The 14,767-nt window shown below is 37.0% G+C and overlaps 2 protein-coding genes and 1 non-coding gene across 4 annotated transcripts; all 3 read right to left on the bottom strand.

Moving 5' to 3' along the window:
* Nucleotides 1-20: 20 nt before the first annotated feature.
* Nucleotides 21-8,496, bottom strand: BSL1 (BRI1 suppressor 1 (BSU1)-like 1). The gene is made up of 21 exons (XM_088220718.1): nt 8,044-8,496; nt 7,888-7,948; nt 7,701-7,779; nt 7,499-7,578; nt 7,280-7,374; nt 6,609-6,708; nt 6,456-6,525; nt 5,451-5,552; nt 5,163-5,244; nt 4,902-5,072; nt 3,638-3,824; nt 3,312-3,513; nt 3,064-3,231; nt 2,746-2,984; nt 2,084-2,168; nt 1,892-1,990; nt 1,607-1,806; nt 1,444-1,519; nt 914-1,049; nt 700-839; nt 21-578 (listed from the first exon to the last, which is right to left on the bottom strand). The coding sequence occupies exons 1-21, from the start codon at nt 8,246-8,248 to the stop codon at nt 495-497; spliced, it is 2,661 nt and encodes an 886-aa protein (XP_088076844.1). The 5' UTR covers nt 8,249-8,496; the 3' UTR covers nt 21-494.
* A 621-nt stretch (nt 8,497-9,117) lies between these two features.
* Nucleotides 9,118-13,946, bottom strand: LOC110821221 (uncharacterized). 2 transcript variants are annotated; one of them, XM_088220719.1, is made up of 12 exons: nt 13,789-13,946; nt 13,605-13,704; nt 13,417-13,525; nt 13,025-13,113; nt 12,206-12,262; nt 11,943-12,051; nt 11,761-11,862; nt 11,573-11,637; nt 10,935-11,038; nt 10,755-10,819; nt 10,440-10,567; nt 9,118-9,700 (listed from the first exon to the last, which is right to left on the bottom strand). In XM_088220719.1, the coding sequence occupies exons 1-12, from the start codon at nt 13,844-13,846 to the stop codon at nt 9,607-9,609; spliced, it is 1,080 nt and encodes a 359-aa protein (XP_088076845.1). In that variant the 5' UTR covers nt 13,847-13,946; the 3' UTR covers nt 9,118-9,606. The 2 variants fall into 2 exon arrangements, with proteins under 2 accessions (XP_088076845.1, XP_021906669.2); XM_022050977.2 differs by having other exon boundaries at nt 10,513-10,567; nt 13,396-13,525; nt 13,789-13,915.
* On the bottom strand, nt 13,944-14,016 carry TRNAA-UGC (transfer RNA alanine (anticodon UGC)). The gene has a single exon. It is a non-coding gene; the product is annotated as a tRNA-Ala (tRNA).
* Nucleotides 14,017-14,767: the final 751 nt, after the last annotated feature.

Genomic DNA, 14,767 nt, shown 5'->3' with positions numbered 1-14,767 from the left:
GCTATATAAGCCAAGAAAAATACTCCATCCAAACCACCTGTGTATTTGAATGCATGGATCGGATCATGCATGCATATGATGGACAATATACAATTTGATACAATCCTTGAGGGTTAAACAGAAGAAATTAATCAAGGAAGAACCAGGATATTAACACCATTAATGTTTACAATACACATTCCTCACAAATATGTAATCAGAAATTTTGAAAAGAACCTTCAACTTATAATACAACGAGCTACCAAACCAATTTCACCTTTAGCCAAAATCCCTTCCAAGACTTGTAGGACACACCTTACACTCGCTTGTCGAAAGCTCATTACTCTGCTATTCTCAAGCTATTTGTACACTAGATATGGCGACATTTCACTACTTGCATCTTCAAAAATACAACATCCCGACCCTGTCTTGTTCCGCTGCACGAAATTCACAAATAAATATCCAAGTGCTGCGGAGTGTCGTAACTTTTAGCAAATCTGTCAGGCATAGAAATGTTATATATATGCAAGTGAGCTGCGGTCAAGGTCAGGCTGGGGCCGACCACGAGTGGGGGTCGGCGGTCTTTGAATATTCAGCTCCTGTATGACAATAGGAATATTCATGATTACAAGGGAAGACACTGCACATATTTACTCCTTACAACAGTTAGCTGCAACGGAAAGGTGAAAACAACTAGGATGTTTAATCCATAAGTCTTACCTGCATCCATGCATCATCAATAATGCGTTCTGGCGATGTCTCCGGCGATCGAAGAGGAGGTGGCAACGGGTGAATCAATTTTGGAACCACTACCAACCCCCTGCCAATTACCAATATAGCACCAGCATTGTTTGCCGTCCCTGGATGCATTAAACAGTGTAAGGTAGCAAATGATGCCAAAGCAAAGCAGAAAAACTGCAGATAATTTGCTTACCGCAATAGTTGGTTGCAGAAAAAAGAGTAATCAATTGACCCTGAGCAAACCGCTCAAATCCATCCATCACACATTCATGTGCCCTAATAATGAGCTGTAACTTGTTTTTCTTACAGAAGTCTGTTACTCGGTCAGGCTACAATTAGCAACATAACATCAGAGTGGGTTCATTTTCAAACAAACATATTTTAAATAAACACATGCAAACAAATTCTAAAAAATTTGGAACTTCAGTATGGTAGCCCAATAGTCAGGCACTTGGAAAAGTTTATAGGATTCAATTATTTGAACTTTGAATCCTTTGGTAGTGTAGGCTTCCAGTCATTGTAACAGTAGTGGTGCTTCCAAATGAAGGCCATATTATATCTTTAAGATGGAGAAAATTCCATCATTGCAATTTTTACATAGAGGTAATGGCTCAAGGCAAACTTGAGCGCTGGGGTATGAATAGGCTATTGTTATATCTCATCAAACATATTGTTATATCTCATCAAACATAAGGAATGATTAATACTATGAATCCACATTACCCCAAAGGTGACAAGACCAGGTCCTCTAGCATTTGGTCTCAAACCTTCTACGCTATCATTTTCGGTAGGATCTGACCTGTATAAATGCCCAAGATAGAATTGATGTAATAAATTTCTAAAGTATGTTGACAACAAAGCAGTTGATAAATCAAAGGGGAGCTACCATAAAAGGTCCATCAGAACTATAGACCCAGCATCCATTGTTATCGGCCTTTCAAGCTTCTCAATCTGTTCCACAGAATGTATCGATCTCCCTATGCCACCATGCATACAGATAATTTTCTTTTCAACAAGTGCAGCCAATGGAAGATAATTGAAAAGCTGATTGAACCGGGTCCATGCCCATATTCCATCATTCTCCCCCTACAGATACATATTTCACCAGCCATTGTCAGTATTTGTGGGATGAAAACAAAATATCCACGTATATTCGTTTGGAGGTCCAGACCATTCTTTCAATGCATTCGAGGCGAAAACCAAAGAGTGCATTTATGTCTGCAGCTTCATGATTTCCACGAATCAAGTGAACATTCTCAGGATACTCAATCTAAAATTATTTGATAAAACATAGAGAACGTTAAAAGCAAATTAGTGAAAAAACATAATATAATATTCAGATTCACTCAAGGCAAAAACTTGCCTTTAAAGCAAGCAGCAAAGTTATCGTCTCCAAACTGTGCTGTCCCCGATCAACATAATCTCCCAAAAATAGATAATCAATATACCTAAAATGTATAAATATACCACTTTGTCAAACAACAAATCCACAGAAAATTTATAGAACAGATATTTGATTCAAACTGGGAAATGACATCCACTAGCTTTTAAGTTCAACATCCTCAACCTCAATCCCAGTTAGCGCTAATCTTCTAGTTCAAATCCTCCTTAGTTTCCCTCTCTTGAATGAAGAGACCAACCTAAGAAAAAATGTTAATGGAGAGTTGCCAAACTCCAGCTTGCACCCAATCTCAATTCATGATCATACCAAATGTTCCAAGTTTATCAATTCTCAAATTGTTACCACGGCATTTATCTCAAAAAAAAAAAAATCATTACCATGGCATACAAATAAAATTTATAGTCCAAAGACAAAAATAACTAATGCCATCAGCTGAAGTAGTTTTCATCTGGTGCAGATTAAAAGAGGAATTAAAACAGTCAACTCATTACTGCTTGAAGTTATAATCCTCTTCCTTAATATCCAAGTATTAATGATCTAAAAATGGTCTAACTCAATTTGCTATATTAATTAGTATAAATTCCCTAAGTCAATTTTCAGTAAGAGCTCCACAATGAACTTACGTTATGTCCCCTGCAGTTGAAGGAAATCCATATTCATCAAAAAGCCGCATTAGATCACCAAATTGCCCATGTAAATCACCAAAGACTTTTACGGGTGCTTTCAACTGAAGAACCGTAGGCTCATGCATAAATAGTTGTTCAGCCGCATAACAAAGTTCACCAACTTCATAAGAGTCCAAGAAAAATCTTCTATTTGCAGGAGCTTTCCAGTTTCGAGGTCTAAGCAATGTAGAAATAACCTACAAGCAAATATATTATACTTATTTAACATGTTAAAATACTGAGAAAAATTTGAGGAATAAATCCACTAGTTCTTGCCTTTTTATGCAATCCTTGAGGAGACTTTTGCCTAGAGAACTTCTTGGTTGGATATGAAAGATCATTGTTCACGGGAACCATTCTTCTACTCTCATTTTCAAACTGATCCAGGGATAACTGCCTTACCATACCACCAAGATTCCCCATAGCCTCTTTGGCAACAACAACCTGTACCAACAAAACAGTGAGATACTGCTACTTGGTAGCTAAAATACCATTAGAACGTATGATAGATGTGTGCTACATACAGCTCTAGGATGAAGACGAACATCTACTTCAGCGTCAGTGCCATCTGAAGTTGTTTCCGCAGCAGTTGAGCTATCATCAGAGACAGATGTTTCCTCAGCAGAAATGGCAGATGCTGCCTGTGCAGCTTGCCAGACCGCACTAGCTGCCTCAGCTTCAGCAGCAGAAGCCTCCCTCAGTTTTTCCAGAGAGCTTTTGTCCATGCTGGTGAATATAAAATAACAATCAACTTGTTGAATGATGCTAAGTCAAATTATTTACATTGAGAGAGAAGAAGGGAGGAAAGAGAAGTAGAAAGGAAAAGCTAGGGAAGGAAATGGCATAAAACCTCATGTTCTCAGATGGTAGGGCCTCTTGTCCAGAATCTGAAGGGGGTGTTGTGTAAGGACTTAAACTATATTGATTAATTTTGGGATTAGTCACTGTTGGTGCTCTTTCAGATGTCAATATGGGGGAATTGATGTCAGACTGAAATGGTGAATTTTCTGCAACTAAAAAATCATCTAGCAGCACATCTGCACAGCATAAAACAATTATTTAATGGCATGGTGTAAGGAAAAACATTAGGCAAGACAAAAATACTGCAGTAGCAAACATAGAAAGGTTTTATTCCTTTAAGAAAACCGAAAGTTAATATTACAAGAGTTGGCAAACTATTACGACTGGAACCAGAAGGAAAAAAGTAAGGACATGAAGTTTCACACTGACTAATAAGTATGATATCCTTGTATCTACGAGGAAAGACGAATATATAATCCTAGAAAGTCAATTTTCTCTTTAGATGCCACTAGATGTCATAAACATTTTGAATATGCAGATATTAAAAATTTACTCCCGGTTTTGCATGATTATAGCTTGACACAATACATCAATATTTACTGTCATAATCTAGAGATTATTCCCACCCATGGAAGCTTCACACACTGCCCCTCAAATATTTGCGTAATGCTTGTCTATAGTTAGCAGGAATTCATATATGCCAATTACTTATTTCCCCTTCATCTACATTTAGGATTTTGATCTCCAATTTTATAAGACATTGTACAGGTCATTCGACCTGTATGTAACTACCAACAAAGAAAAAGGATCTTTTGTTACAGTAGTTGCTGTTAAGGGCTTTGCATCCAAGCTCCCTAAGATAAGAGAATTGGCAATGACCATTTGGGCCACATGCCCTGGTCAAGAAAAAGGATCTTGTTAATTTCAGATAGACACCGCAGCTTAGGCATCAATTTAAAACCTAAGTGTAGGGTGTATAGACGTAACAACATGAGGAGAAGAATTCTCCATTTAGGGGGGCGAGAGAGAGACAGAGAGAGAACCTCTGTAGCTATAAATGTGAACTTTGCTCAGGATTCAGTACATAACTTCAATTAAATCGTCAAAGTAGTTAACTTTCCAGGAGCTCAACATTCACGGTTAACTTCCTTCTACTTGTATAAAAAAATTTAATTCATAACTAATTGGTCTCTAAACTCTTGTTAAGTCTTAAACAGAAAAAGAAAGTATAGTAACTAAGGCCCAAATAAAGAAAATTGAAAATATCGTAAAATAATTATTTAGGAGAATTTCAGCATAAATTTTAGTCCTACCTCCTCTTAAGCCACCGTAGACATAGATACGAACACCAACAGAGGCAGATGCATGCCGACAACGTCGCATAAGTTCCAAAGAAGGATCTTGATCAGCATGCCCCTTGCCACCACGGGTAGAAGTCACTAGTCCATTTCTATCCAACCAGACTCCAGCAGCAGTGTCAAGAACTACTCAAAAAGAAAAAACTGAGAAAAAACTGCTAAGTGGGAAAACATCATATCACACTTACATTTCAAGGTGGAAAACCAAAAATTTACCTGCAACAGCTGCTTCCCCTTCTACTCCACGACCTCCTCTAAGAGTGCCTCCCGTCACATGCAATCTTGCACCAACAAAAACCTGATAGCAAACAAGATGAAGGCAATAATAGCAGGTCTTGAAGGACAAACCTTATTCACATAGAAACAACTATCTGCACAGAATGATGCTATTCATGAACTGTAAATAAGGAACTGATTAATTTCTTTCTTTGTTCAATGAAAAATATAGTCCACATAGAATATAATTAGGTAGCTCGGATTGCTGGATTGTACCTAATAACTTACCGCAGCATGTTGATATCTTGGTGAAGGAGCCACCCCAGGAGCAAGGGTCCATTCCCACTGACCATTCCTATGCAGTAGCAGCCCATAAGCATCTGATAAAGGCTGTTGAAGCAGGAAGTAACCAAACAAAGCATTAAGCCAAATTTCACTGACCAGCTAGTTGCAACTTAAGACAGAACAGATAATGTGTGTGCTTGCAGAGACTTAAGCTAGTTGCAATCATAGTTGATGATTTAATACACACAGAAATTTCCTTAATTTTCACAACATTACGAACAAGATCCAAAAACATAATTATTGATGAAGCAAGAGGGTAGATCTTGGGACTCATAGAATGATTGCTTCTTTCTTAAATTGAACAGTTCTTTGAAAATATTCATCTATCAGCTTGAGGATCCAGATGATACTTCATTTTTATTTTAAGGAAAAGAAATTGTACGATAACAATGATTCCAGGCTTTGATGATTATCAAGAGAAGAATGAAAAAGAGAAAACAAATTGAGTTCATGGATTTACATAAGGGCATAGAGAACAATTTTTTTTTAATGTTTGAAATAAGTTAGTACGAGGTACCTTGCAAATTGGCCTGACTAGAAAGAATTAGAGAGAGAACAAAAGTCGACAGAATTTGAATTGGAATTTGAATTACTTTCTTCTTCCCTCCATCTAGCTATATATATGCTAGCTGAGCCGCCCTTGTACTTACAACCAAAAATAGCCAAAATATAAATTTGAATTTATTCCCAACTGAATTAAAATCCCTCTATTTTACCTTTTTGCCCTTTTTCCTTTTATATGCTTTAAGTGGTTTCTTCGTAGTTAGACACATGTATTGGTAAAACTTTAACCTTGCACTTGAATCATGCAAGATAAAAATAAAATTTTAACTAGAAATAAAAAAAAAACAAATCAGAATCTACTCTCACTATTAACTGTTCAGTTATCAATAAATTAACCTGTTCATTTTTTAAGATTGTATGTTACTATGGAAAGAAAAACCATACCGTGCCAGAGGAATCTCTCCCACCGCAAAGCATAAACATGCCATCCGAACGAGCACTGGCTGTTGCATACCTGAGCAAAAATGTGTAGTCATGTGACACCTGAAATAAAAAACTTTAACAGTATTCAATTTCTGGTAAACTAATTACACTCACATTCTAGCAGAAGGTCTATCACCCTCTGGGTTCAATTTCTGCCATGCATATGGTTTCTGAGTAGTATCCAGTGCCCAAGTATCAGAGAGAACTCTTTTCCCTGTGCACGCCAAATTCATACAATCAGTTTTTAAAACAACCATCAGAGAAGACTTCTGATTCCAGTCCAGATATAAACACACAGGTTCAAGAATGTTCTGAGCCAGGTTACAGTTTTCAAAGATCAGCAGCCTGAGCTCTGACTCACTAGAAAAATAATCTTTAAACCTGGTTACTTATTTAAGCCACGTTTAAGTCCATGTGCAAAAAATATAACCACTTCATGCACTCTATTGATGATTTCCATAACAAGTAACAGATTAATGTTGTTGCCATAATAAAGATGAAGATCATCTACAACGCTACATTGCTAACCACTAGGAAATTAAAACGTTATTCATCAGATTTAGTTGACTTGAGGAAGGAATCCACTGCTGTATAACTCAGCAGCTTTTTGCTCTATCTAAGTTCTGTTCCTTTTTGTCTTTTTTGATGAATCGCTATCAAAGTTCCGATAACCCACATGACACAACCTTATAATATAATTACCAAATGACATAAAAGTTAAGGTAGAGAACTTTGGTAGTACTTAAGAAATTTAATTACAAATATGAACATGAAAATAACCTTACCGTCATTGCCACTGACTGTAACAAGATATCTTTGAGCAACCAAGTCCATAGCATGGCCATAGCGAGGTCCGGGACCTGGTCCTTGCACAACCACTCTACAGACACATTGAACCAAAAAGGGCAAAAGAAAAGCAAAAAACAAGGAAAGAAAATCTATGATTAGTTAAATCCAAATAATAGTGAACAATCTAATGCAGGAATTAGATAACAGAAGCTCACCTGTGCCACTTCAACTTCTCGTTAGTCAAATCAAGCACGTAGAGGTCATCAGTAGAATGCCCAGCAGGACCAATACCACCCTATGCAGAAAAGACAAGAAGGGAAATGTTCAGACCATACTGAGCAAGATCAACGGGGAAATCGAACAGCAAAAACCTCCAGATGCCGGATCTTAGTAAAGCTCCATTGATTTTTTAATCACCTGAAAAACAACCATAGTCCCCACAGCACCTGCGGCGTGCGCAGCCCTAGGAGATGGCGGGTCTCCCGCTGGCCTGATCCTGCACAATTCAGAATGAAAACCAAAAAAAAAACACTAAACTTTATCCAGAATACCAAAAGAGAGAGCAAACTTTTTAAAAAGACAATAGAGGTAGAAGCTAGTTTACCTGGTCCACTTTCTTGTCAAAACACAATAAGAATGAACTGAATTGGTCACACCAGCTAACCCTACAAGACCAGAAACAACAAAACTCAATTCACCATTACCATATTTCGAAATAGAAAGACAAGACCAATCAAGAAGCAAAACAATTGTACTCAACTGATGCCAGGAGCGGAAGCGGATGCACCGCCCTCGATGGCGGTGGCGCCGCCGAAGAGAATCAACCGAGGGCCATGCGTCTTAGTCGCCGCAACGGCGGTGAGAGTATGGCCGCAACGCGGGCCGGGCGCATCTTCATCAGTGTCCCAATACGTCTCCAAGGGCCTGTAAGTGGGAGCGGGATGCAGCCATGACTTGGAACCCATCGGGCCACCTCGCTATCTCAACTCCCACAACTGAGAGTCCTGCACACTTAGCCAGAAACAAAACCGCAGCGATGGATTTTTCAAAGGCAAATCAATACACTCACCATTAGCAGCGATGATATCAACTGACCCAAACCCGAGATCGGACCCGGCTACTCCGCCGGATCCTTTTGTAAAATATAATTTGACTTTTTTTAATTATTAATGAGAAAGACCAGAGACGAAGAGGAGGAGAGAGTAGGTTGGTATTTTGGACTTTCATCATCCAAGTCAACCGTTTCAACAGATTGCAGACAAGCTTGAAATGTCAAAAATGCCCGCGCGGTTAATTCGGAATTTTCAAGGGTAATTTGGTCTTTTCAAAAATATAAATAAAATAAATAAAAAGTGCTCTACTTTCCAAATAAAATATCTCAGATCAAACCCTCCCCTTTCCCGTTATAAGATGACGTGTGATACATATTTATGTAAATATTTATTAATTAATTAATTTATTTATAAAATGTACCATTTTATCATATTTAAATAATTTTTTTTTTTTTTTCACACCATTAAATGAAATTCCTAGTACTTGTTGTTTACATTTGTTTCCTACTAAAACGTATGGAATCAGTCTTAAATATTAGAAAATTAGGTACTTAATTTCAGTATCTTATCATTCTTATTATATTTGCAGTACACATTTATAGCGTTCCAATTATATATTGAAAGCAAGAAGATGACATATATTGATTAATAATAAGAGAAAAATTTTGACTATATGACCATAAAATAAAAAAGTTTAAGCGCTTTGCTCCTTACCTTTTTTTTTTTTTTTGTATATATTTCAAATACTATTGGGTCATGGTTGACTCTGCAAGGCTGGAAGCTGAAAAAAAATTCCTTCTTCCTCATTGTTCAAATTTGAATCTTTCCTCATGACCATTTTAAAGATAAGGACGATCCACAATTTTTACGATCAAATCTCGAATTACATGTCGCTATTGAGGTTGACAACGTGTTTTCATACCGAGATCATCTCTAGTACAGCTCATGACCTGTTTTCACTTAGCACGCCAAGGACAAGTGATCGTCTTACCCACGGTCGATTTAGCAGTGATGCGCTAGATGAACACACACGTCCCAAATGGTCACTTGCTTCCCGATCTCAACAACATTATGTATTGCAGACTGATAAGCACTAAAATAAATGCTCCGAATCTTTTTTTTCGGCCCAATGTCATGTGCCACAATATTATAAAATATCACCATGGTTCTTGCAGCAATTTTCAAAATGAAGTAGGCAAGTAAATCAAGGACATGGATTAGTAAACCTTGAGTGAACTCTATTGATTTCAGCCATAACTTCGCATGTGAGCTCAACCTTGCATGCGCTGAGGGTGTCCTGCAGCTGCCATGATTGAGTAGCACCAAATATAGCACTTGCAACAAGGGGATGCCTCAAAACAAAAGCTGCCCAATAGAAAAGGAAAAGTAAGATTTGTTACCAAAAACCTTAATAAGATTATAGGTCTTTTGCAATAAAGAGACAGATTCAAAAATTCATGCATTTCTATGTACGAACATCCATTAGCCAAGAAAAAGCAGCCAATATTAGAACTTTGTTTTGTGCAAAATTCATCCACGATACTAGTTCGTTCAAGATTCAACCTCTGCTTACATTCTCAATTTCACTATCATGGTTGAGGAACATTATCTGAGGAAATATAATCAAGGCCATGTTCAGAATCTTCAGCTAAAAATATTACTCCTCGACATTTTAAATTTAAAAGCAAACAGTTAGAATCCCTAATGGACCAGCCAATCTAGAAAAATACAGAAAATGAAGGCTCCACCGATTGATAGAATAAAGTTAAGGAGAGGACAAAAATAGATCTTAATCAACCAATTTTGGTAAAATTAGATTAAAAAATATTCTGGCTTATATAAATGCAAAGGCAAAACATCTATTCTAGATCACTCAGCAATCTTCTTTATTTCATTAGCAAACCCAACACCACTATACCAGCATCAATAATCCAGACATCAGAATCAGATATATTTGGTAACTAAAGTTAACCTACAATCACCCTTCTATTTGTAATTCTCTGATGCCCATTCTGTACATAACCAGTCACCCTAGCTACCTCAATGTAAAATCGATATTACCTTGGACTTAAAGAGCACATAGTAAAGAAAACAGTTATTCCACCTTATAGTAATGTTAACACTTCCAGAGCTCCTGAATGCTGGTGTAAGAACAGAGAAAGAAAGTTGTATCATACCAATTGCAAGTGATACAGGATGAAGACCATGTCTTTCTGCTATGCCAAGGTACTCCTAAAGAGAGATAAGGGATAATCTATCAGCTGTATTTAACATATAATAACAGATGCACAGATACTGCTAGAACTTTCCTAACAAAAGCTCAAAAGCTGGATCTCTAAAGGTAGCATGAACTCCATTTAATTTATTTCTTTCGCTGTTATTTGCAGTATTAAATATTTTATTGAAAAAATCTACTAACCATAGTAGCAGCTTTAATGGTGCTATTGGATAAGTTATATCGGGATTCCCCTTCAGAATACTTTCCTGAAATATGGAAGTCATCATTAATCATTTATACTCCAAAAGAAAATCAACTATACTCCAAATTGTAGCAAGTTCATAAATGCTAATGAATCAAGCCAAGATCTTAATGACTAACCTCTAAAAAGATTTAACCGCGCTGCGTCTGGACCCCCATCTTGTTTAAAATACTTCCCAGAAAGGATGCCCATTGCAAGAGGGCTATAAGCTAATAAACTGATTCTGAGAAAGGCTCAACAGCATGACAGAGAAAGTATCATAAGAAATCAGTAGAAAAAGTAAGATTACAGATAGCTAGATAACCAACTTAGGAGAACCAAAGAGGAGGGCCTTAGCTTAGAAATGACAAATTATAAAAGTTGTGCATATTATAAAATTTTAAGTGCCTTTTCCATGTAATTTGGAACTAGAAGTAAACTTCCAAGTGATTTCTTGTTCATATTCCATCAAGCATGGACCTTTAAGTCAGTTGTCTCTCATCCTAAGCTCTATTATTAAATGTTATCATGGAAATGAAATAAGTTACTTATCCTTATGATAAAGTCAAGGCAGGTAGACACAAATTCACATTTAAACAACCAAATAATCTTAAATGTTTAACTCGTGACTGCACTCCCAATCTATTGAGATTAAATTTAGATATAAGCAATGTGTACTGTGAGAACTCACAGATGCAACAAACTTTATTTTATTTCCAAAACTCTCATGAGGAAAATGACGTGATCTTCTCGACTACTTTATAAGTGAATTAAATACCTCTCATTATGACAGCATTCGGCCAGTCCAGAATCAAATGTTCTGCAGAGCAAGCTATATGAATTCTATCACAATCACAACAAATTTGAACATTAGGCTAAGCAAAACCATCTAGAGAGAGAGAAAGAGAGAGAGAGAGGAGTAAAAGGACAAGAGGTTCATGGCTGAGAATAGAATGACTACACAACCTGTACAGATACTATTTTAGGATAACAAGCAACCTTTTCGGCAACCTGGAGGAACTTCATGACACCATATGGCGTTTCATTACTGAGACCAATGTATCTGACCTTCAAACAAAAATTTATTCCTTGTTATGTCCTGACAAAAGACAGAATAGAAAGGCCAAATCCATGGGACTATCACCTACCTTACCGGCATCAACAGCTTTGCCGAGAGCATCAAGTTGTTCCTCCAAGCTAATCGAATCATACTGTCGTTTTGGATCATATTCAGTTTCTCCAAACATTGGTACATACCTATGAAAACAGCCAAAAACCACTTTAAGAAGCTTATACAAGGGCTAAGGAGAAACAAAACAAACATGAAAAGTGAAGTCAATCAACTTCTGAACCACTTCAAAGAGAGTAAAATGAGACACAACTAAAAGAGAAGTTGGAACTACATACAAACCGGTCAGGCCAGTGTATTTGATAAAGGTCAATGTAGTCGATTTGTGCACGATGCAAGCTGCACAAGTTCGAAAAATGGCCCATTAGACCACAAAACAATTTGTTAATATGGAAATAATGGTTTATACATCTCAAACCATTGCCGAATATATGGAGACCTCAGTCCTAAATATAAGAAAAAATTCCGGTAGACATGAGTTCAAGCAATGAAAAAAAAAAGGACAGTCGTTTAGAAGTTTTATGTATGTCAAACAAAACACGTGATCACAACTTTAAGATTGTTGGTATTATGAAAATCTAAAGGTAATATCAGCTTGGCCCTTCTAATTCTTTCAATTTGATATTCAATTAGACCCAAAGTTGAATGTAATAATACTATTGTTCGATACATAAACACCTATGACATTATTATTTCATAAAGGCTATACAAATTGTGTCAGCTTCAATGGCTATGTCCAAGTTAACATGCAAACACGGCAAGAATTGAAGAGTATGTCCTCTTCATGCATGTGATAATTTAAATGTACATAGAATTGAAAACAAAAAAAAGAAGTTAGGCTCCCCACTAGATCAATCCCTCAATACGCGACTTTTATGTTTTGCAACATTAATAGCATCTGGTACACAAACATCTAATCGGATATAGAGGGGTTGATCAGGGGATAGGATCCTAGCACTTAATAAATAATGAAACTATCCAGTTTAACGATCATAGCAAATAACAGCAACCAATTCAAAGGAACAACTTTTGGGTTACAACATTCACTTTCAAGTCAATGAAATCATAACAGCCTATTACAAGGCATATATGTAAATTAACCTATTGTTTATGGCCTCAGTTATATTCCTAGAATCCAAACACTTTGGTCCACCCCGAATCCAAGTCATTTGTCCAGATGGCCCAGCTACCTGCATCAAAACCTCTTTTGGTATAATTTTAACCGAAAATTAAAATCAAAGACTTACTAAAGATTGACAATTAACTAAAGATTGACAATTAACAGAAGCTAAGGCATAAGTGAAACGCTGAAACTAAAATACTATGAACTGACTATGAACTCCTAATTTCAATCCTAACAATTCTTTCGACCGATAAAATTCTACAAAGCGTACAAAGCCTGGATAGATAGTCATTTATTAAGGAGCACAACATTGAACAAATTGAAGTAAAATCTAAAATAAGAAAATTACACAGTGAAACTTAAAGGAAACCTTGGTAGAAAAGACTACTCGGTCACGAGGAATCTTCCTCGCTCTAATCCAACGACCAAAATACTCCTCGCTTCTACCCTGAGTCTCAGAACGCTGAGGCACCGGATACCTACAGTACCAGCATCTCATAACAGTTAAAAAAAAAAGTCCAGATCGACGAGCGCGCAATGTAAAATGTGAAAAAGTACATCTCCGCGGAGTCGAAGAAGTTGATTCCAGCGTCGAAAGCTTCGTCAAGAAGGCGAAAGGATTGAGACAAACTGTTTTGCTCGCCAAATGTCATGGTTCCTGATGGAAAGTGAATAAAGCAGAATGTTTAAGGTTGTTTGAAAGAGAAAATGGGATAGACATTAGAACAATATGAGCACAAACCTAAGCAGAGCCTGGAAACTGGCAAGTTGGGAGCAAGGTTGATGATAGGAACAGACATTGCGCTGCTAAGAACCGTTTGCGTTGAGAGAGCCAGATGAGGAACCGGAAGCAGAAAAGAAAGAAAAAAAAACAAGGAAAATAAAAAACAAAACGGATGGAGATGCGGGGAATCGAACCCCGTGCCTCTCGCATGCAAAGCGAGCGCTCTACCATTTGAGCTACATCCCCTTTGGCGATTAAGGGATCAATTATTATCTAAAATATGTTCGACTGGTTGGCGCAACTGCGCAAGAAAAAAATGCGGAAGATCCGAAAAGTAACTGATGGAGTTGCGGGGGATCGAACCCGGTGCCTCTCGCATGGAAAGCGAGCGCTCTACCATTTGAGCTACATGCCCGACGGTTTAGAGGCCTAATAATTATTAAACATAATACATTTAACCATGTGGACATCTCCTTCATACTGAAATGTAATGTATAGCTTTGTTAAATAGGGTAGAACTGTAAATCTGGAAACCATTTCTCTCTCACAGAGCATGCTCTATCATTTGATTATTTAAGCTACATTAATTACACGATCATTTCTTTTATTTTTTCTGCTTTTTGCCTTCTGCTGATGAAGAAGGTCACCAAATTGTATAAAAGCTTAAATTTAAAAAATGAATTTAGTTCAGGACTCTGCACTACAGAGACTTGGTCAATTCTTTTGGCACTTTGAACTTCATAAACGTTGAAGTTTTGGGTTCTTGTCCATGTAACATAATCAATTGTTCCCCAAAAGCAAATTTCACTCTCATTAAGAGTGAAGTGCACCATAAAAAAGGCCTTCCTACGAGTTTCTTAAACCAAAAACCAGCTTGAATTTCTCTATTATATAACAAATTCGATAACATCCCACGCCATTGCAGATTGGAATATCAAGTTCATCACCATTTTAGACCCGTAAATTCAAGTTTATTAGTAAATTCTTGAAATCCATA

This window comes from Carica papaya, chromosome 5, assembly GCF_054855325.1.
Source record: "Carica papaya isolate Zhongbai chromosome 5, ASM5485532v1, whole genome shotgun sequence".
Classification (NCBI taxonomy): Eukaryota; Viridiplantae; Streptophyta; class Magnoliopsida; order Brassicales; family Caricaceae; genus Carica; species Carica papaya.
The sequence above is the reverse complement of the archived record's forward strand: the minus strand, read 5'-3'. Positions and strand labels throughout refer to the sequence as shown.

What these genes read in the sequence shown, in the direction of transcription:
- BSL1 (XM_088220718.1), bottom strand. Translation starts at nt 8,248, where the DNA reads ATGGGTTCCAAGTCATGGCTGCATCCCGCTCCCACTTACAGGCCCTTG. An exon ending in AGGGGAAGCAGCTGTTGCAG is followed by an intron (nt 5,073 to 5,162) that starts GTAAATTTTTGG and finishes CTTTTTGAGTAG; the next exon opens with TTCTTGACACTGCTGCTGGA. An exon ending in CTACGGTGGCTTAAGAGGAG is followed by an intron (nt 3,825 to 4,901) that starts GTAGGACTAAAA and finishes TATGCTGTGCAG; the next exon opens with ATGTGCTGCTAGATGATTTT.
- LOC110821221 (XM_022050977.2), bottom strand. Translation starts at nt 13,846, where the DNA reads ATGTCTGTTCCTATCATCAACCTTGCTCCCAACTTGCCAGTTTCCAGG. An exon ending in AAGCTGTTGATGCCGGTAAG is followed by an intron (nt 11,863 to 11,942) that starts GTAGGTGATAGT and finishes TTTTGTTTGAAG; the next exon opens with GTCAGATACATTGGTCTCAG. An exon ending in GAATGCTGTCATAATGAGAG is followed by an intron (nt 11,039 to 11,572) that starts GTATTTAATTCA and finishes AGCCTTTCTCAG; the next exon opens with AATCAGTTTATTAGCTTATA.